Source organism: Lissotriton vulgaris, chromosome 9 (assembly GCF_964263255.1).
Source record: "Lissotriton vulgaris chromosome 9, aLisVul1.2, whole genome shotgun sequence".
Taxonomy (NCBI): Eukaryota; Metazoa; Chordata; class Amphibia; order Caudata; family Salamandridae; genus Lissotriton; species Lissotriton vulgaris.
The window spans coordinates 1166122679-1166144005 of NC_141697.1; the positions used below are offsets into that span (position 1 = coordinate 1166122679).

At 49.3% G+C, this 21327-nt stretch overlaps 1 protein-coding gene across 1 annotated transcript in view; it reads left to right on the top strand.

Annotated features, from left to right (window-relative positions):
• The first annotated feature begins 8593 nt into the window (after positions 1–8593).
• ARL8B (ARF like GTPase 8B) overlaps positions 8594–21327 on the top strand; it is a 132920-nt gene continuing 120186 nt past the window's right edge. The window contains exon 1 of the mRNA XM_086939211.1: positions 8594–8891. Within this exon, the coding sequence (XP_086795337.1) occupies positions 8772–8891 (120 nt within the window). The 5' untranslated portion in view covers positions 8594–8771. The remainder of the gene's footprint in view (positions 8892–21327) is intronic.

Here is a 21327-nt window from a genome sequence, read left to right on the forward strand (position 1 = left end):
TGAATCTGTGTTCAAGACTTTTTATTTCAAACCAATTGTTGATGTTGCATCTGTCGTGGTGGATAAGCTTTAAACAAGCATAATCGGAGCCTCCGTCCTGCCATAGAATTAAAAATTTGCTAACATTCGTGCCAAGAATTTTCAATTCTATTAAGGACAGGAGGCAAGGATTATCCCACCCTGGTTATTCTGATTGATACTTGCATTGTTCTATACACTTATGATATACCTTGTTTCTGTATTTATGATGCTATGTTTTTATGCAATGTATCCCGCCCTCTCATGGTTTTTTCCTTCATTGAGTTGTGGGTGTAGATATTACGACTATGTTTTGTTATTTCAGGTTCCGACCTCAAATGAGCATTGGATCCGGCATCTTCGATTGCTGCTTTGGTTCGACCCTCTGGTCCTTGGATTTGCCTGTTTTCTTGACCTGTGGATGACCTGCGGCCAGATGTTCTTTATGGATCCTTGCTTTTTTCTCCAACGTTTTTGACTTTCATTATGACTTACCTGTTATTGACAAAGAAAGAGGAAGTTATGACCTCTGTGACCCTATTTATACTGACTGTGTATTCATGGGTATTGTAGTTTTCTTCTTTACTGTGTACTGATTGGCTGCTGTATCTTCAGTAAAGAAATAGAGAAAGCATAATCCTCGCCTCCTGTCCTTAATAGAATTGAAAATTCTTGGCACGAATATTAGCAAATTTTAAATTCTGGTCACCCTAGACTTGCCCTCACCGACTGCAAGCCAGCACAAGACACGCAACTTGACCATGTATATGGCTGTGAGACATTTTCTCTTTGTTGTTTGGCTTGTGTTTGTTGTGTTTCCACCCTACCAGCCATTTCTTTAAACTTTTTACCTAGGGCTGCCTTCTTTCCCTAAGGCAATTATTGGTAATTTCTTCACATTTACATTTACTTCAAACAAAAACATCTGTTGTCATTTTTAACGTTGCCTTGCTGTTTTGATTTACTTTACTTAGCTGTTAGTGGTTAAAAAATGACAGTGATACTGAAAAAAAACCGCAACCATAATTACGAATTTGTGTACACCAGGAGGATTGGATCCCTCTGGGCTAAATGAATAGGGCAGAAAAAATGTCCTTTTTGCCAAGTATCTGTCCTTTTTTCCAAGTATCTTTTAGTTTTTGTTTTTAACAAAGAGGCTGCAGGGGGGTTCACTTGAAGGTTGGATGTATCACTGAGGCTTCTTCAGCTGGCAGTGGTGGTTCTGCACTCAGCTCAGCTGTACAAAGAGACCCACATATGAAGCTGGTGCTAGTCATCTCAGGTGATGTGGAATTCCACCTGCCACATAATTTAGTGCTCCCCTGCCACATAATTCCATTAGCCCTCTGTGGAGCAGGCTGTCAATGTAGTCCCTTTTCTACGTCTATGAAAGCGGTCAGATAGTCCTACTTTTATATTGAGGGTTGATGTAAATAATTTTTCTACTTCTCTGTCTGTGATCTGTCTCGGTTTTTAGGTTGTGCTTAGAGGAAACGCACATTCGCTGCTCTGTGAGGCATACTGTCATCCCTCTGTGTGCTTTGAAAATGCCCACCGCTTTTCATTGGTTGCATGGTCTGCCTTTACAAATTCCATAGTTTTCGTTTGTGAATAGTGTACATTTGTCCTGCCTTGTGGCTGTTTTGTTCTTGCCATGGTGACTCCCCCCCTCCCCTCCCCTCCCCCCCCCCGCTAAATGGATCCTTTCATTATGGGCCATATTTTTTTGTTTGAGTGCACTACTTTTCCTTTCATCCCTTTCCTCGCTGGCACGCGGCATTGCTTGCAGTTCACTCCCTGTGCCTTCCCCCAACACCTCCGCGTCTAGCTTGTTAGTTTCCAGTGTCATTGTTCTGTAATCGCTTCCCGTCAGGTCTGTCATTGCTTCTATGGTTTGTCCTAGTTTCACTTTTGGATGTAGACCATCAATCTTGTTCTCTTTACCACTAATTAGCGCACTGTGAAATGGCAACAAAGTGGTCTTGAGAGTAATTTTATAAAAGTTAGCACGGTGCAGGCACTAAAGTCCATGCAGAGGAAGGACAGAGCACCCGTCAGACAGCTGCAGAACTGTGAGATGCCCCCACTCCTGTTCTATTCGGCAGGCACCAGTTAATCTGATACTCCTCTCAAAAAGAAACCTGCTCACAGTGTAAGCCCCTTAGGTATACACTGCTGGAAACTCAAAAGTCAAAATGTGTGTGTGCTGCTGTCCACGACCAGTTTGAGTAACGTTTAGTATCTAGTAGTCTCCTTTGAAGGGGTGCATGTGCACTCTGAAAAACATTACAATAGCTTGCACCCCATTGAAGAACTCATGCGGTGCTGGAAAACTGATACTAATTTCAACAGAATGACTAATATGCATATGATGCAAGGCATCAATGTTTTTCAAGTGTATTCTTTCTTTTTAAGGGAAGTAGCTTCTAGTGCGTTCTAGAACATGCCATGTATTGTATTTTTCACCAGCTGCCCTTGAAAAACTATGGTTTGCACAGGTGGCATCAAATGAACCTGATGTTTAACTTTCATATGACTGGGGTGGGGGGCCTAAATCAATGAGTGTTTGCATAGGAGGGGGTTTCAAAAAGAGGAGGGAGATATACTTTTCAAGTACCCTATAGAGGGAATATGCCCTGAATGTGTTTCTTCGATCAAAGCATTTTTTTCAGGTAATCATGGTGAGCACTGTATCCACGTCGAGATGGATTTGATATAACAAGGAGAAGACGAGCAAATCAGAAAAGCTTTGCAAATGTAAAGTCAGTTTGGAATTTCTGTGAACATCTCCACCGTTTCACTGGTCTGCAGCCGCAGCCCATGCTGGTAAGAAAGGTGGGGCCGGGGGGATTTCGACAGACGATGACAAGGGGAAAATAAATGAATAAATAATTTTTCCTCGTTATTGTCCGTCGAAATCCCCCCCACCCGGCACTACCGCCCACCGCTCTTACCTGCATGGGCCGCGGATGCTGGTCTACTTTGATTCTTGACCGTCACGGAAATCACTCATGCTTCTGGGGCAGTGTGTCCTGTTTTTTAGGTCTCGTTGAGCAATGCATAAGCATTGCGGCGAGATTCTAGTAACCGGTCCGAAAACTCTACCAAAACTGCGGATTAGACACAGTTCATGTGAGGCAGGCACGTGCACAAGCCAGCCACGTCACACACCACCATTTGTCTGTGCCTCGGCATCAGACTTCAAAGGCTGCCGCTCCCCCGCCCCCCGCGTGCACATCGCGCACAACCAATTGTCTGTGCCTCGGCATCAGACTTCAAATGCTGCCGCTCCCCCGCTACCCCGCCCCCCCATCAGACTTCAAAGGAAGCCGCTCCTGTGCCATGCAATGCCAGAGGTTGTTTTTAAATATATTTTCATTCCTGCTGCACTCTTTTCTCTTTTTGTTTTCCCTCTGCTTGTATATTAGCACGGCGTCCGCTTCACGGACACCGTGCTTCATGTTTTAGACACCTTTATATTACGTCTGCCTTATCTTTCCTTTCCGCCGCTGCCTGGATTTCTGGCTTTCTCTCGCCTTCCTGACAATAGGAGCCCTCGTCCCCACCCTCTGACCAGCTGAGGGTTTCTTATACATGTGCGAGAGCTAACGCCTAGAGTTTGATTAGGAAATATACTATCAGAACAAAATAAATATTGGAAACAAAACTACAAATGCCGAGCATACTAGGAAAAAATTCCCAGTATGATCAGCATTTGTAATTTTGTTTCCATTGTTTAATTTGATTAAAACATTTGTAGGTACGGGGTAGAGCCGATACTTGAACCGATTCCTTGCTCATGTAGTCAGCAGCTCTGTAGCTTACATTACACCTTCTGAAAAGTACAGCAGACACTGAACCACCAACAGTATGGCTGCACCAAAATGCTGATATATGTAGGTGACTGAAGAAAAACAGCAACGCAACGGAATATGAAAGAGTAGTCTGGGCCATTGGTTCACTACCGCTAGCCCATTCCAGTAAGCACATGTTTGTGGAGGGAGAAAAGCAGTGCGAGCAGGGGCTGAACATGTACAGCAGCCTAGGAGAGGTGAGTGCAGGCTGCTACTGCTTCCCATTCACTGCTTCCAGGTCTTAATATTTGGCCCTATTCTTCGGGCACATTTCTCCTCCTGCATAGTGTTACTCTCTGTACCCCATGTGCTGGTCCGTGCCCGTTACTTTCCTCTTCAATGCTTGTTGCTTTCCCACTTGCGCCCTCTGTGTTGATTACCCCTTCCCCCAGTTGCTTCCGCCCCCTTCCACCCCCCTATGTTGCTTCCAAGTACCCCCACTCTGTGTGTTTCTTCAGTGTCCCCCTGGCACCTCCCATGGAGCTTGAGTCCTATGGTGCATGCACCCCCGTTCCTTCTGCCCTAAGTTGCTTCTGCTGCCCTATATTCCTGATTTAATAAAGCACTTGCCTCACACTCACACCCCCTCACCCTCACACCCCCTCACCCTAACAGCCCCTCATCCTCACACCCCCTCACCCTCACACAACCCCTCCCCTTCACACACCCTCACCCTCACACACCCTCTCACCCTCACACACCCTCTCACCATCACCCTCATACACCCTCTCACCCACCCTCTCATCCCCTCACCCTCACACCCCCTCACCCTCACACCCCCTCACCCTCACACCTCCTCACCCTCACCCCCTCACCGCCCCACCTTCACACACCCTCACCCTCACACACCCTCTCACCATCACCCTCACACACCCTCTCACCCTCACACACCCTCACACCCACCCTCACATCCCCTCACCCTCACACCCCCTCACCCTCACACCCCCTTACCCTCACACCCCCTCACCCCCTCACTCTCACACCCCCTCACCATCACACTCCCTCACCCTCACACCCTCACTCACCCTCTCACCCTCACACACACTCTCACCCTCACAACCCCTCAACCTCACACCTCCTCACCCTGAAACCCCCCACCCTCACACCCCCTCACACCCTCACCCACACACTCACCCTCACACCCCCTCAAACCCCCTCACCCTCACCCCCTCTCACCTTCACACCCCCTCACCCTCACACCCCCTCACCTTCACACCCCCTCACCCTCTCACACACCCCCCCTCACCCACACCCCCCCTCACCTTCACACACCCCCTCACACACCCTCCCACCCTCACACCCCCTCACACACCCTCACACCCCTCACCCTCACACCCCCTCACCTTCACACCTGATCACCTTCACACACCCTCACCCTCACACACCCTCACACACCCTCACAAACCCTCACACCCCTCACCTTGACACCCCCTCACCCTCACACGCCCTCAAACCCCCACACACCCCCTCACACCCCAACCCTCACCCCCGTCACCCCGTCACCCTCACACCCTCACACCCCTCACCCTCACACCCTCACCCTCACAACCCCACCCCTCACCCTCACCCTCACACCCCCCCCACATTCACAGCCCCTCACCCTCAGACACCCTCACCCTCACACCCTCACCCTCACACCCTCTCGCCCTCACACCTCCACCCTCACACACCCTCACCCCTGTCACCCTCACCCCCCTAACCCTCACACTCACCCTCACACCCCCACCCCCTCACCCTCACACCCCTCACCCTAACACCCCCTCACCCTCACACCCCCTCACTCTCACTCCCTCACTCTCACACCCCCTCACCTCACACCCCCTCACTGTCACACACCCTCGCACCCCCTCACTCGCCCTCTCACCCTCACCCTCACACCCTCACACCCTCACACCTCCTCACACCCTCACCCTCACACCCCTCACCCCCTCTCACCTTCACACCCCCTCACCCTCACACACCCTCACCCTCTCACCCCCTCACCTTCACACCCCCTCAACCTCACACACACCCTCACACCCCCTCACCCTCACCCACACACCCCCTCACCTTTGCACACACCCTCACCCCCCCCCACCCTCTCACACACCCTCACCCTCACACCCCTCACCCTCACACCCTCACAACCCCACACCCTCACACCCCCTCACCTTCACACCCCCTCACCTTCACACCCCCTCACCCTCACAAACCCTCACACCCCCTCACCCTCACACACCCTCACACCCCCTCACCCTCACACACCCTCACACCCCCTCACACCCCAACCCTCACTCCCATCACCCTCACACCCCCTCACCCTCACACCCCTCACCCTCAAACCCTCACCCTCACAACCCCACACCCTCACCCTCACACCCCCTCACATTCACACCCCCTCACACACCCTCACCCTCACACCCTCACCCTCACACCCTCTCACCCTCACACCTCCACCCTCACCCTCACACACCCTCACCCCTGTCACCCTCACCCGGTCACCGGTCAAAGCATAGCATAACAAAACAAAACAAAACAAAGCATAGCATAATATAACAAAGCATAGCAAAACAAAACATGGCATAGTATAACAAAACATAGCATAGCCGAACAAAACACAACACAACAAAACATAGCAGAACAAAACATAGCATAAGATAACACAACATAGCATAACATAACAAAACAAAGCATAGCATAACAAAACATAGCAAAACACTACAAAACATAGCATAGCATAACAAAACACAACAAAACATAGCATACATAACAAAACATAGCATAGCAAAGCATAGAAAAACATAGAATAGCATAACAAAACATAACAAAACATAGCATAGCATAACAAAACACAACATAGTATAGCATAACAAATCTTAGCATAGCATAACATAACAAAACAAAGCAAAGCATAGCATAACAAAACATAGCAGAGCAAAACAAAGCATAGCATAATAACACACAACAAAACATAGCATAACATAACAAAACATAGCATAGCATAACAAAACAAAGCATAGGATAGCAAAACTAAACATAGCATAGCATAACAAAACAAAGCATAGGATAGCAAAACAAAACATAGCATAGCATAACAAAACATAACATAGCATAACAAAACGCAACAGCACATAGCATAGCAAAACATAGCAAAACACAACAAAACATAGCATACCAAAACAAAACATATAATAGCATAGCAAAACATAGCATACCAAACAAAACAAAACATAGCATAGCATAAAAAAAACATAGCAAAGCAAAGCATAGCATAATAAAACACAATAAAATATAGCATATCATAACAAAACAAAGCATAGTAAAACATAGCATAGCATAACAAAACATAGCATAGCATAACAAAACACAGCATAGCATAGCATAACAAACCAAAGCATAAGATAGCAAAACATAGCATAGCATAACAAAACAAAACATAGGATAGCAAAACAAAACAATGCATAGTATACAGCATCACTCAGCACCACGACAGCATCACTTAGGGACACCACAACATTACTATGCGCTACCACAGCATCACTGAACGCCACAGCATCACTCGTTCGCCATCACAACATCACTCAGCACCACCACAGCATCAATCTGTGCAACTATTCTACAACAACTGGTTCAAATATGTTCTCTCAATGTTTCAAGCTTTATTACAAATGTAACAAAAAGATGTTAATATTTCACTTCTGTTGGATTTTCGTCAAAATAAAATACACTGAAACTAATCTTCACAAAAGGTATTTACAAAAGTTTAAGCTATTGGCATTATAGATTACAATAACTTTTATTTAAGTATTCATTATTAAAAAAAATTAAAAGCCATTGTTATTTGTAATATCAATACATGTAAGTCACGTAAATACCACACATATTGCATTACAAATGCTATAGGTGTCACATTTGCGAAAGTTGTAACTATTGGCATTGTAAATGACAAAGCTATTAATTTCCCTATTTTCAAAAACAAAACATAAATAAAAAAATTGTCATTTACAATACCAATAGCTCAAACTTTCCTAATGCGAGGCCTATTGCATTGCAAATGCTTGTTTTAAATCTATTATAGAGCTGGGTGTCTGAAGTTATATATTGAAAACACCACACATTTTATCAAACATATCTGTCCGTTTTTGGGTGACATACGCTTTAAAACATTGCCAAAGCAAATAGCTGTGGCTAAACCACTTATAAGGTCCCAATGGCGATTCCTATTGGCTATGGCAGTGCTTGCATTGTTTTGAGAATCAGGTCACCCTATTATTATCCATCGTTCGCACATAAGATGGTCGTCTTGCTGCGAGAGTTATTTAACGTGAGAGCGGTCTAGTGTTTTTGTTCTTGGAAAGGGACGCTTCTTCTAGCTATCTGTTCTCTAGGGCTGGGCTTCCTAATTATAGGCAGAGATGTAGGACAAACTCCGGAAACTCCTGTGTTTTTCTAGTAAAGCTCAGGGGCCGTAAGTTGGAGGTTATAATCAGCAGAGTATTTGTCATGTCGAAAAGTAACAATAACTTTGAGTAATATGCGGGTAGTTAGGTTAAGCCAATGCTCGACCTTCTTATCCACGTTTTTTTTCTTAAATATGTTTAAACTTTTCTATAGCATTATAATACCAGCTGGCGTTTGTCTAAGGGTGAGTACATCAGAAATAACCGAGGTGAACGCAGTTAGCCGTCTCTGTCTCTTTATCCGACAGCCTTGTTTCAATATGGCGGCGCCTTTGTTGAAATGGGATAGTCCGTCGTTGGTTTTGTGCCGCGCTGCCGCTAGGTGAGGGCTTCTCGCTCAGACGCTGCAGCCAGAGCCGGTTGCAGGGAGTTCATCTCCGGCTGTCTGCCGTTTAGTGTCCGGGCCTGTGTGTAGCGCCCGGTTATCCTCCTGCCCACATCGGTGACTCGCTGCTTTAGGATGGGGCTGCTCTCCCGGCTTTTGGGCTGGCTGCGCTCGCTCTTCTGGCGGGAGGAGATGGAGTTGACCCTGGTCGGGCTGCAGTACAGCGGCAAGACCAGCCTGGTGAACATCTTAGCGGTGAGTGCTGGAGTTGATAGGGAAGGGAGATGTGTATATATATATATTTTTGCAAGAGGCAGGTGGGAGCCATCGGTGGAGGCTGGAAGGGAGCAAGTGGAGGCGTATGCGGTGCTTTTTTGTTGTTGTTGCAGATTTTATATAGCATAAGCAGGTGGAGACTGGAGTGCTGCAGTAAACAAACAAAACTTACATTTTGTTTGTTGAGTAGTGTTTACAGATGTGACTGTGCTTCTAATTTGCGTTTATCAAACCAGCGAGTGCATTCTGGGGAGTGTAGTCCATGGTTTAGTTGAGTTGGAGTAGCTCTCATGGAAATAATTATATGCCGAAGGAAAACGCTATTGGAAAACGTGTGTCCTTGGCGGCTGCCATCTGGTAACCCTAGGGAAGAGTGGCTCATCAGTGCCCGTTCTCTCTATGTTCTTTCTTTGCTTTTAGTATTTGTAATCGATGACATGTTGAACCATTCAAACCTGACATCGGGCAACGTGATCTCACTGTGCATATAGAACCTGACCCCGGATGTAGAAATAGTGGAAGCTGCCAGCCAAGAAAACAATGTTAATATTGGTTGAGGCAGACCGTATTCAGCTCCAAAACATAAATAAACGGATTAGGGATCCGGGGGGGGGGGGGGGGAGGAGGAGGAGGAGGACAGCCAACATCATAGAAATGTTTTTTTTTTGGGGGGGGGGCGCGTTTGTACGGGACTATTGCACTGGTATGTGGACCACAAGGTCCAACACGGCAGTAGAAGAAAGGCCAGTCTGTCCAGTGTTGTGCCAGACGTTTTGGTGCCTCCCTATAGAGAATGCACAGCGCAACAACATGACTGGGAGTCTAAGAACCTAGACTGACATAGCCTCTGTAAACACACTGACTCGCAGAGGAAGGAAGGTGAAATGGTATAGAAATCCAGAGGCACGTCAAATTTACTGTTGTACAATTGAAGGCAAATACTTGAAATCAGTACTGGTTTCATCTCATTACATCTGGGATCCAATAAACCATTGCCAATAGGAAGGTTTGTTAGGTCAGCGGAAGCAATGTATAGGCATCCATGGCCAGAATTCTTAGTCATTTGTTGCAATTGCATACTCGGCAGATGGCAGCAGAACAGACATGACCCAGCCAACTACAGAAGTGTGATTATAGCTCTGTGCTATGACTTGTTTGTAGTGAAGAAGAGCACCTCAAACGAGATGAGGTCCTCAGTAGTCGAGTATGTCTAATAAAAAGTGGGGATGCCTAGAGTCTGAAACGAAGTGGGGGCTGCTGAAGGACAGGAACTGTAGTTTTTAGGAGAAGATTGCATCAGCGAAGAACTGTGGTCTTATGTGGCAGAGTTCCATCTGACCAAATCTAGTGTCTGGTGGAGAATAATACCACGAAAAATAATTGACGTTTGGACAACACCGTGCATCTGAAAAAAAGCGGGGGCTGATTGGGGGAGTGAAGCAAACAAGAGCTGATGCAGGGATCGAAGAGAGCAGCTAAGAAAGGAAAGCACACATCAGGGAGAATGTTGGGGTTGGAGCAGAAAAGTGCATCTGATAAGAACTATGGCTATTGGGAAGAGAGTAGTTTGCAAGAACTGGGACTTGAGAGTGTAGCTTATAAGAACTCTAGGGTAGGGTATTTAGAGTGCTTCTAACCAGATCTTTAGAAGACTTCTACTAATACTGTTTTACTTCTCGTGCAGAGTGGAATAGGGCGTCTGCAATACCTTTCAAGAACAGGTGTCTATCTGAGAGGCACCCTTAACTTTTTGCTCCTGGAGGGCAGTGCTCCTAACGATTCACAACAATATTTAAGAGCATCACAAGCTGCATCATTCATAAATATTAGATTACCATCCACTCGTTGAATAGAGGCTTTTGACACGTAGTATCTCAAACTAGTGTTTATAAGAGCAGAGTGTTTGATACTTGGTAGCTCTGTGTTCAGAGGAGGGAGAAAGTTGCAAAAGGTAGCTTGGTGCCCCTTAAGTGAATAGTGGTGTTTGACACACAGTAGCTCAAGTAGTGCCAATGAGGAGGAGACCCATTGATACATAGTAGCTCAGTGCTCCGTGCGAGTTGAGTGGGCTCATGATAAATAGTGGCTTATTGTCCCTGCGAGTAAAGGAAATGTTTAGTATCTAGTAGCTGAGTGTACTAGAGTGATGGTGGATGTTCGATACATAGTGGCTATGTGTCCCTTGGAGTGGAGGGAGGAGTTGTACATGGTCGCTTGCTTTCTGTGTGAGTGGAGAAGGATGTTTATTGCATAAACTCTGTGTCCCTGGGAATGGAGAGGGGAGGTTTGATACATAGGAGTTCAGTCTCCCTGTGAGGAGGGCTGGTGTTTTTTTTTTTTTTTTTAAGGTCTCGCCTAGGTGAAAGTCTCTTGTGGATTATACCAAAAACTCACAGTGGGCTTAGAACTCACCTGTCACTCCCCATTGGTTGGCTTTAAGTCACTATCATTTGCTTGCTGTGTATTCAGTGTCTTTCCTTCCTACTTTTGTGTTTCTCCCTCACCTGGAGCCTTGCCTCTTTACCATCTTTTGATTGGCTGACCTCTATCCTTATCTGCTCACTTTTAGGGAAACGCTCTCCATGAGAGTGCATGGTTTTCCAGTCACTCCCACCAAATGCATGCCCTGTGCAGCTTTCCCTCCTTTTACCTTTATCACTTCTCCCCCAAACCTCATTCGTCACCTAGCTACATTTTAGGTCTAACTTTTGCTGTCTCTCCAAACTCATGTTTCCTACAACAACAAAAAAATCATAAATATGTTTATATGTACGTAGAAGGGCTTCTGGTAAGCAATCATCATCTACTCTGTTAACTTCTCATACCCATTTCGACTCTGTCCACCACAGCATAGAGCATGGGGCAGTGGGTAAGCCCACGTCACCCATTGGCTGTCCTCATTGTGAGGCACACCATTTTGCCTACGCAATTTAAAAAACCTAGTTGATTTAAATGCTTCAGTATTTACGCGCAAATGTCTCATTTTGGTTACCTGTGCACCATGAAGACACCATGGTTCTGAACTTTATGCAGCATTACGTAGTGGAGAAAAAATTGACACCATAACACTTATTTAAGTACTTAATAGCTCTCAATCCAAGTTGGTTGCTGTAATCGTTGTCATTCTGATATAAGCTCATTATGCATATAAAAGCTTTCTTTTTATATGCATAAATGATTATGTGCTACTTGTTTCACAAAATTCGTTCAAATAATAAATAAATGTATACATTTGAAAATCACCACTAATAGTCAAAGACTCTGGGAGTCCTCACTCCTTGGATGGAGTGCTACTTCTTGCTGACCCATGGTCCTCTGAAGTACTTTTAAATAGTCAAGTAAGCATGGAAGTTTTACTCTTGCATCTTTGTTACCATTTTATGATTGTTTTAAAATGTAGTGCTTCCTTCTGATATTGTCGCTACTTTAGGAACTTTCTGATCATTGATAAGTTGCGCTTTAGTCGGCCTTCTATTTCCTTTGGTGCCTGATGCGGTAACAGCGCAAGGCGTCAACACCAACATTCACATAGAAGTAAGCTGCAGCCATTGTAAGAAGACCCTGCTCTTGCCCGCCGCGCGCCCCTGTGTTGGGTATCAAAAAAGATCACTTAACTTTCAGAACACCGTACTTAAGTGAATACCTTCGTGTGTGCTGTTAAACATTTTGCCTCATCAACTTGTTTTTGTTGTTCTCACCGTGAAAGGCGGGTTCTGAGTTGTGCATGCCATAGATGTGTATATATTCTGTATGATGGCTCCAGCTTCCCTTTCGAGGAGGCCGTTTTCGCTCTGCCTACCTGACTGTGTGCGTGTGGAAACGCTGCTGTCGTTTGTTCTGTCAGCCCTCTGCGGATACTCGGCTGTCTCTACATCCACGCCTCGCGGCCCCCGCTCCGCGGGCGCCGCTCGTGGACTACAGACTCTAACCCACGCCGGATTTTCTTCTTCAGCAGGGGGTCTTGCCACTGCCCATCAACTGTCGGGACTGCGAGGACCAGCAGGCGCAGCGCGGCTCAACTCGCCGCAGCTGGTCCTCTTCCCGCCCCTCCCGCTGGAATCTGTTAATTGCGGGCTGGGATCCTCAACGTGGTGTGATCGCTCTGCCTACCTGACTGTGTGCGTGTGGAAACGCTGCTGTCGTTTGTTCTGTCAGCCCTCTGCGGATACTCGGCTGTCTCTACACCCACGCCTCGCGGCCCCCGCTCCGCGGGCGCCGCTCGTGGACTACAGACTCTAACCCACGCCGGATTTTCTTCTTCAGCAGGGGGTCTTGCCACTGCCCATCAACTGTCGGGACTGCGAGGACCAGCAGGCGCAGCGCGGCTCAACTCGCCGCAGCTGGTCCTCTTCCCGCCCCTCCCGCTGGAATCTGTTAATTGCGGGCTGGGATCCTCAACGTGGTGTGATCGCTCTGCCTACCTGACTGTGTGCGTGTGGAAACGCTGCTGTCGTTTGTTCTGTCAGCCCTCTGCGGATACTCGGCTGTCTCTACACCCACGCCTCGCGGCCCCCGCTCCGCGGGCGCCGCTCGTGGACTACAGACTCTAACCCACGCCGGATTTTCTTCTTCAGCAGGGGGTCTTGCCACTGCCCATCAACTGTCGGGACTGCGAGGACCAGCAGGCGCAGCGCGGCTCAACTCGCCGCAGCTGGTCCTCTTCCCGCCCCTCCCGCTGGAATCTGTTAATTGCGGGCTGGGATCCTCAACGTGGTGTGATCGCTCTGCCTACCTGACTGTGTGCGTGTGGAAACGCTGCTGTCGTTTGTTCTGTCAGCCCTCTGCGGATACTCGGCTGTCTCTACACCCACGCCTCGCGGCCCCCGCTCCGCGGGCGCCGCTCGTGGACTACAGACTCTAACCCACGCCGGATTTTCTTCTTCAGCAGGGGGTCTTGCCACTGCCCATCAACTGTCGGGACTGCGAGGACCAGCAGGCGCAGCGCGGCTCAACTCGCCGCAGCTGGTCCTCTTCCCGCCCCTCCCGCTGGAATCTGTTAATTGCGGGCTGGGATCCTCAACGTGGTGTGATCGCTCTGCCTACCTGACTGTGTGCGTGTGGAAACGCTGCTGTCGTTTGTTCTGTCAGCCCTCTGCGGATACTCGGCTGTCTCTACACCCACGCCTCGCGGCCCCCGCTCCGCGGGCGCCGCTCGTGGACTACAGACTCTAACCCACGCCGGATTTTCTTCTTCAGCAGGGGGTCTTGCCACTGCCCATCAACTGTCGGGACTGCGAGGACCAGCAGGCGCAGCGCGGCTCAACTCGCCGCAGCTGGTCCTCTTCCCGCCCCTCCCGCTGGAATCTGTTAATTGCGGGCTGGGATCCTCAACGTGGTGTGATCGCTCTGCCTACCTGACTGTGTGCGTGTGGAAACGCTGCTGTCGTTTGTTCTGTCAGCCCTCTGCGGATACTCGGCTGTCTCTACACCCACGCCTCGCGGCCCCCGCTCCGCGGGCGCCGCTCGTGGACTACAGACTCTAACCCACGCCGGATTTTCTTCTTCAGCAGGGGGTCTTGCCACTGCCCATCAACTGTCGGGACTGCGAGGACCAGCAGGCGCAGCGCGGCTCAACTCGCCGCAGCTGGTCCTCTTCCCGCCTCTCCTGGTATTTATTCACCACCACTGACGCGCTAGCGGGACGCGCGCGGAGCAAAGCGCGGAGCTAAGCCCGGGCAAAGGGCGGGCCCTCTGTGGCCCTCAGTGGCCGAGGAAGGCCGGGCTGGGCACTGGTATCTTGACTCTTTTAGTCGTTTTTTAAAGATATTAGTTAGTGTTACTTTATGGTATGGTCTTGTAATTACGCTGACATAAATATAGGCATGAAATAGTAGTACTGTCAGTTTCTCTCCCACTTTCATTTTTTTCGTGTGTTTATATTATTCTACTATTGTGTTTTTAATAATCTGGGAGATTTATTGTAGGCTTTTATAGATTTATAAGAATTATGGAGGCCAAGACATTACGATCTGGGAAGGTGGTAATGGAGAACCATGGTGTAACTCACGGTCCGAGTCACTTGCGGAAAAAACAAGCTAACAGTGTTATTCTGAAAGGTCAGATGCAATTAAAACAAATCTGGGAAAAAAGTTTGAATGGATCACTCGAAGTTGCCAGGAAATCAGATAATGATCCATTACAGCAATTAACTCCCTGTCTTAATAAGGAGGAAGGTAGTGAGGATGCCCCTAAGGTGGAAATAGAAAGGTCATTAAGTCAGGCTAGCGTGGTAGACCTTCCAATAGGTGCTGAACATGTGGCTGCTGTTGAACCTTTGCTAATAGCGCAATCTCTGCTACTTGACAATCAGAAGGGGAATGATATTATGGAAGAAGTTAAGGGTGATGTTTCTATAGATACTAGTATTGATTTTGAACTGTGCGGAAGATATGTGGATAAGAATTCTCTACCTCCCATAGTAGTTAATAAAACACCTAGTGGAGAAACACCCTCTGGTCTGCAATTATATAGCAGTACCCCCTCCATTAAATCCACAGATAATTTGTCTCCGCTGAGTAATGAACAATCCCCTCACTTTAATCTATCCGGGATTTGTCCTCTTACATCCTCAAGTTATCCGAAAAATGACAAACCCATTTCAGAGTCACTCATAGCCCTTGAGCAAATTCTCTCTTCCATATTATTGTTAATGGGTAAATTCGCAGTAAATTCTGATTGTATTTTATCTTCTGTTACTGAAATACTTCAGGCACTGTTGGTAAAGAATGCGAAAAATGTGGAAAATGAATCTAAGACTTCTGCTTCCACTCCTAATCTTCCGCCTGTTGTACATCAAGAGGTGGTTTACCCTTCTGAAGGGAGGAGTACTGTCACTTTGGGATTGCCTATAGAGGCGGAGATTCAGAAGTCCCCTAATCCATGCACCTCATCTGCCCTGCCATTAAATATGGATCCATCACCAGTGGAGCAGGAAGAAGAAATGTGTGAAGTAGCCCTAACAGGGGGCCAAGATCTTTTCCCGATTTTTGTGCAGGAAAAAAAGGAGTCAGAAGCTCCCTTGGGGTCTCCTCGAGCTGCCAAAATGATTACAAGAGGTAACAAGCATTTACAATGCAACGGTTTCGCCTTCGGAAAAGTTTGAGCCATTGGCATTCTAAATGGCAAACTTTTTATTTATGTGTTGGTTTTGAAAACAGATAAATAAATGGCATTCTCATTTACAATGCCAATACACACACCCACACAAGAGCCCCCCACACACACAAGAGCCCCCCACACACCACACAAGAGCCCCCCACACACACACACAAGAGCCCCCCACACACACCACACAAGAGCCCCCCACACACACCACACAAGAGCCCCCCCCACATACACACGCAAGAGCCCCCCACACACACGCAAGAGCCCCCCACACACACGCAAGAGCCCCCCACACACACACGCAAGAGCCCCTCACACACATACGCAAGAGCCCCCACACACACGCAAGAGCCCCCCCCACACACACACGCAAAGAGCCCCACACACGAATGCAACGGTTTCGCCTTCGGAAAAGTTTGAGCCATTGGCATTCTAAATGGCAAACTTTTTATTTATGTGTTGGTTTTGAAAACAGATAAATAAATGGCATTCTCATTTACAATGCCAATACACACACCCACACAAGAGCCCCCCACACACACACACACACAAGAGCCCCCCACACACCACACAAGAGCCCCCCACACACACACACAAGAGCCCCCCACACACACACACAAGAGCCCCCCACACACACCACACAAGAGCCCCCCCACACACACACGCAAGAGCCCCCCACACACACGCAAGAGCCCCCCACACACACGCAAGAGCCCCCCACACACACACGCAAGAGCCCCTCACACACATACGCAAGAGCCCCCACACACACGCAAGAGCCCCCCCCACACACACACGCAAAGAGCCCCACACACGCGCAAAGAGCCCCACACACACGCAAAGAGCCCCACACACACGCAAAGAGCCCCACACACATGCAAAGAGCCCCACAATTAAGAGTGGAACTACGGATAGATAGATTTTTTTTTTTTTAAACGAGATAGAAAATTACTTTCATATGTAAACCTAAGGAGGCATGCAAGACTACTCCCCGGTGACCTACGGTTATACTAACGCCCTGTATATAGAGTCTAAGAAAGGCTAACAAATCAAAGAAGCTGTCTGAAGGAGAACATTTTTTAAAGAAGCAATAAAGCGCGACGTTACTGGAGGGGCTCGTCTTGCTGGGCCAATAGGAGCGCGGCGGCTTCGATCTTTGCTGCTGCAGCTCCTGGTCACGAACGGCCGCTTTGGAGGGTGTTTCTGGCCCCGGGCCGCGACGGTGATTTGGCGGCAATAGATTTTCGGGGCCCCAGGTCGCGGTTAGACCGTTTCTAACCAGCAGATCAACAGGGGGGATCCTGGGCGCAGGGAAACACCGCGGGCCTCGTTTCACCCCTGAATCTGTGCCAGCAGCAAGCACGGCCCGGCCGGACCAGACACGGGGGCGTTCCCGGCGTCGCGTGACGTCGGCAAAAGCCAAAGAATCTCGGGAACGCCCCCGTGTCTGGTCCGGCTTTGACGGACGCCTCTCTGTTCCAATGGCTAGCCTCCATTTATGTCGGTGCGCGGAATACCAGGGCCGTGTAGTCCTGACCAAGCTCTTCGTCTGGGGCACAGAGAGACCTAATGGTGTTGCCCGATTCCCAGCCGATATCAGTGAAGATTTAGCACCCGAATTCATTAGATGGCAATATTCCGGGCACCGGGCTAAAACAGCGTGTACCAAGGTGGAGCAAAAATCTACCGGGAAAAAAAGGGCACTGCTGCCGGCTGGGAATGCCAAGCTCTCTCGTCCTTTTTACGGGGTCTGTACAAAGCACCACCACTTCTGATTTAGATTTCAGACCACAAAGACAAAAATCCCAACCCCCCTTAATCCGCCCCTCACCTAGTCTGCGCGTAGAATGGGGCCGCCGTCAGGTGTCTGTTGTGTGCAAGGGTGTCTCTTAGCCTCCTGTCTCCAGCTCCCTTTGATGATGGATGTACGTACGACCACCTCTGCTGGCTGTTTCTCCTTCTGCATAAGAAACAAACCACCCGGATCGGATCTATAAAGGAAGAGGAGGAGACTGAGCCGAGGGCTCCACCCCTAGGGGCGGCGCTCCTCTGCCCGGTGTCGGGGGCAGTGGGGAGGCGGGTGAGGGGTGGGCCTGCTGCATTTACTGGCTCTTGACTAAAGGAAACCTGGAGGGGTCTGCTGACGAAAGTACACCATGGTTGTTTTCTTCACGACGCTGACAGCGCTTGTTTTTCAGGCTGGGACCTGGGTCTGTGCTTGTTTTCCTGTACACTGTGCAGCTAGTGCGTGTTTTCCTGACCCACTGCACTTGTGTTTTTCGCTTGGTTCCTTTGTCTGTGGTTTTTACTTTTTACATTTCTTTGTGCTGTTTTATATAGCGCAAACTAGACTGGAAGGTTAGGAGCGCTTTAGATGAGCACAAGTTTCATTACACAGGGTCACATTAATTTTTGGTTAGTTTTTTTCAAAATTATATAGCGCGAACTCGACCGGAAGGTATTGGAGCGCTTTACCTGCGCAACAGTTACGTTACCCAAGGAAACAGAAACACAGGATGTCGAGCCGACGCCAAGACACGTTTCCCAGACCCCCGTTCCAATGAGTGTTTTTTTGGGTGCCAGTGTGTATCCTTTGCTCATTGTGTAAACCCCAGGTGTTTGGCACTTGTGCACTTGGTTCCCTCCTCTCCCCTTGCCGGTGCGAGTTTCCCTGCTGCCATAACATGTGGTCGTTTTTGTCCCCTATTCCAGACATCATTTGTTCTGCTGTTCGATTGTTTCTTTCCTGGTGCACTGAGTTTGTGTTTACCGTGCAAACATGATTTTCCAAGCAGCCCCTATCAGAGGCACTATGGCACTGAATGTTTTCCTTGTCCCGTACCACTGCTTGTTTTTCCTGTCTGCTGTTTTTCTCCTGCCTGTGTCAGTGCTTGCTTGCATTTCTTCTCCCTGTGCTTGTTTTTCGCTCGGAGGAATTGGGGGAAAGGTCGTTCAAAGCTCTCAAAACAAGCCAGCCCAGAGATCCGCGGATTATCTGCCTGGCAACAGGGCACATACAGAGGCCAGGAAATGGGAGGGGGTGTACATCCAGGATCAGGCAGAATCGGCACAAAGTCGCCTGGGGTGAGAGGACCATCAAAGAGGGAGTGATTACACCCGTCCTAGAACAATAGCACAGCCCAGGACATGAAGAGGACAAAAGCAGGACTAAACCACCCCTGAAGAAGCAGGGGGCCTTCTCCCAGGCGCGCACCGGAGACAGCTTCGCAGGCTGGCGAGCATCTAATTGCCGCCGCACCCGAGTACTTAACAGGTCTTTAAAAGACCATGTACGTGTAAATGAGGCTTTTGTTGTGTGTTCACCCCTTCTTACAGCCACTCTGTCCGTGGTTGGAAGAATTAGCCCCCCCCCCCCGCCCCCGAAATATTTTCAGCCACCCCCCCCCCCCCCTCCGAAATTTGGCTGTAGTTGGCCGCCTGCCTTCTCCCTTATCCGCAATGTTTTCAGGAAGACACTTCTTGGAAAACTGGTGGAGGGTGTTTATAACATGAAGACCTGCAACCGTTCCAGAAAGTCACAGGGATCTTTGTACCCAGGCTTCTGCCAAAACGAATCACACTTAATAGTACAGTGCAATAATGTTTTCTTAGTACAATTAAGTATGCTGTAGTTGCCCTAGAATCGTTCTTTTCAATATACTTTTGAATTTTTATTTATTCTGTGAGGTTTTACGCACAGAATAACAGAGAGAAGATATACACACCGCGGGGGCGTGGCTTGGACGGCAATGTGGACGAGTGCCTAGGTCCGCTGCCTCCATAACCCCGAGCAAATAACTGATTTTATATAAGCAAAACAAGTACTTCCCAAGAAACAAGAATAGCCCCAGGCGTCGGAAGAGCTGCGGCACAAGAAGAGCGCAAGAAGAGCCCCGAGAATGCAAGCAGCACTCACATACTGACGGATCTTCTCACCCGAGAGGGACGAGCTACACAAGATGGCGTTCAGGGCTGGGAAACAAGCCAGAGTAGGTTAGTGCAGAGAAGAGTGTGCCCCAGAACTCAAACTCGGCCAGCGCCTCCCCCACCCAGATATAAGTAACCCGCCAGTGCTCAGCACAAAATAAACAGGGGATTTACGACGGCGGACGGAGCAGGTAAAAAGCCCGAGAGGGCCGCAGAAAGCGAAAGTGCGGCTGGGCGCAGCCATCTTGACGACCACACCCATACCTCCGCAAGCCCCGATCAAGCACCGTGCACTGCGTATGGGCAAATCGCTACAAGCAGCAGAACACTGCAACACAGTCCTATAACGCCATAACCACCCTAATCGGAACCCCCGCTGTGAGCGAACTAACGCTGGACCAGGACAAAAGGGGGAAAACCGAAACGACAAATACAGGGGGGCGGCCATCCTGTGAAAACCCTTCCAAGTTACGCAGTGCAGTGCACAGGTTAATCACAAGGACACAGAAACGGCAGATACACCCCACCGCCACCGGAGCACCAACCGAATGCGGGTCCGGCGCAGTGCCGGGAAACCGAAAATGAAGGCACCATTGGGGCGGCCATTTTGTGAGAGCACAGCTCTCCATGCAGGGAGTTGCAGCGCAGAGAACCGCAAACGCCCAACCGTGCTGACACAGTCTAAGCTAACCAGCCCAACATATCAGAGGCCTAGCAGCCTAGAGGAAGGCAACAAAGGTCAACGAGCAGTAAGCGCGAACAGACACCTCGCAGCCCCGGTGGATTTAGGCGCACCGCGCCTCACAGAGCACACTCGCTCCTTGCCCCGGCCGGTCCCAGCAGCCCTCCGCCCGCTCTCGTTTCCTCGGGGAGCGGCGGAGGACTAGCGCTGCGTTCCAAGCAGGGACAGGCAGGCCAGGGGCAGGGGGCACTCACGGCGCTCCCTCGGCGAGGTCGGGTCGGTCTTCCCCGGCTTCGTCACTCCCACGCAGCTTCCTACCAAGCAGGGCGCCGAGGACCAATCCGGTCGCGGCGTTCACGCCAAGCCTCCACACACGCCCGGGAGTCAGCCAATGACAGCGCGGCTCCCGGGACCTGCCCCTGGATGATGCTGAGCCGGCAGCCAATCAGTGCGCGGCCTCGGCGATGACGCGGCGGCGCTGGGCCAATCCCAGCGCGGCGTTACTGGAGGGGCTCGTCTTGCTGGGCCAATAGGAGCGCGGCGGCTTCGATCTTTGCTGCTGCAGCTCCTGGTCACGAACGGCCGCTTTGGAGGGTGTTTCTGGCCCCGGGCCGCGACGGTGATTTGGCGGCAATAGATTTTCGGGGCCCCAGGTCGCGGTTAGACCGTTTCTAACCAGCAGATCAACAGGGGGGATCCTGG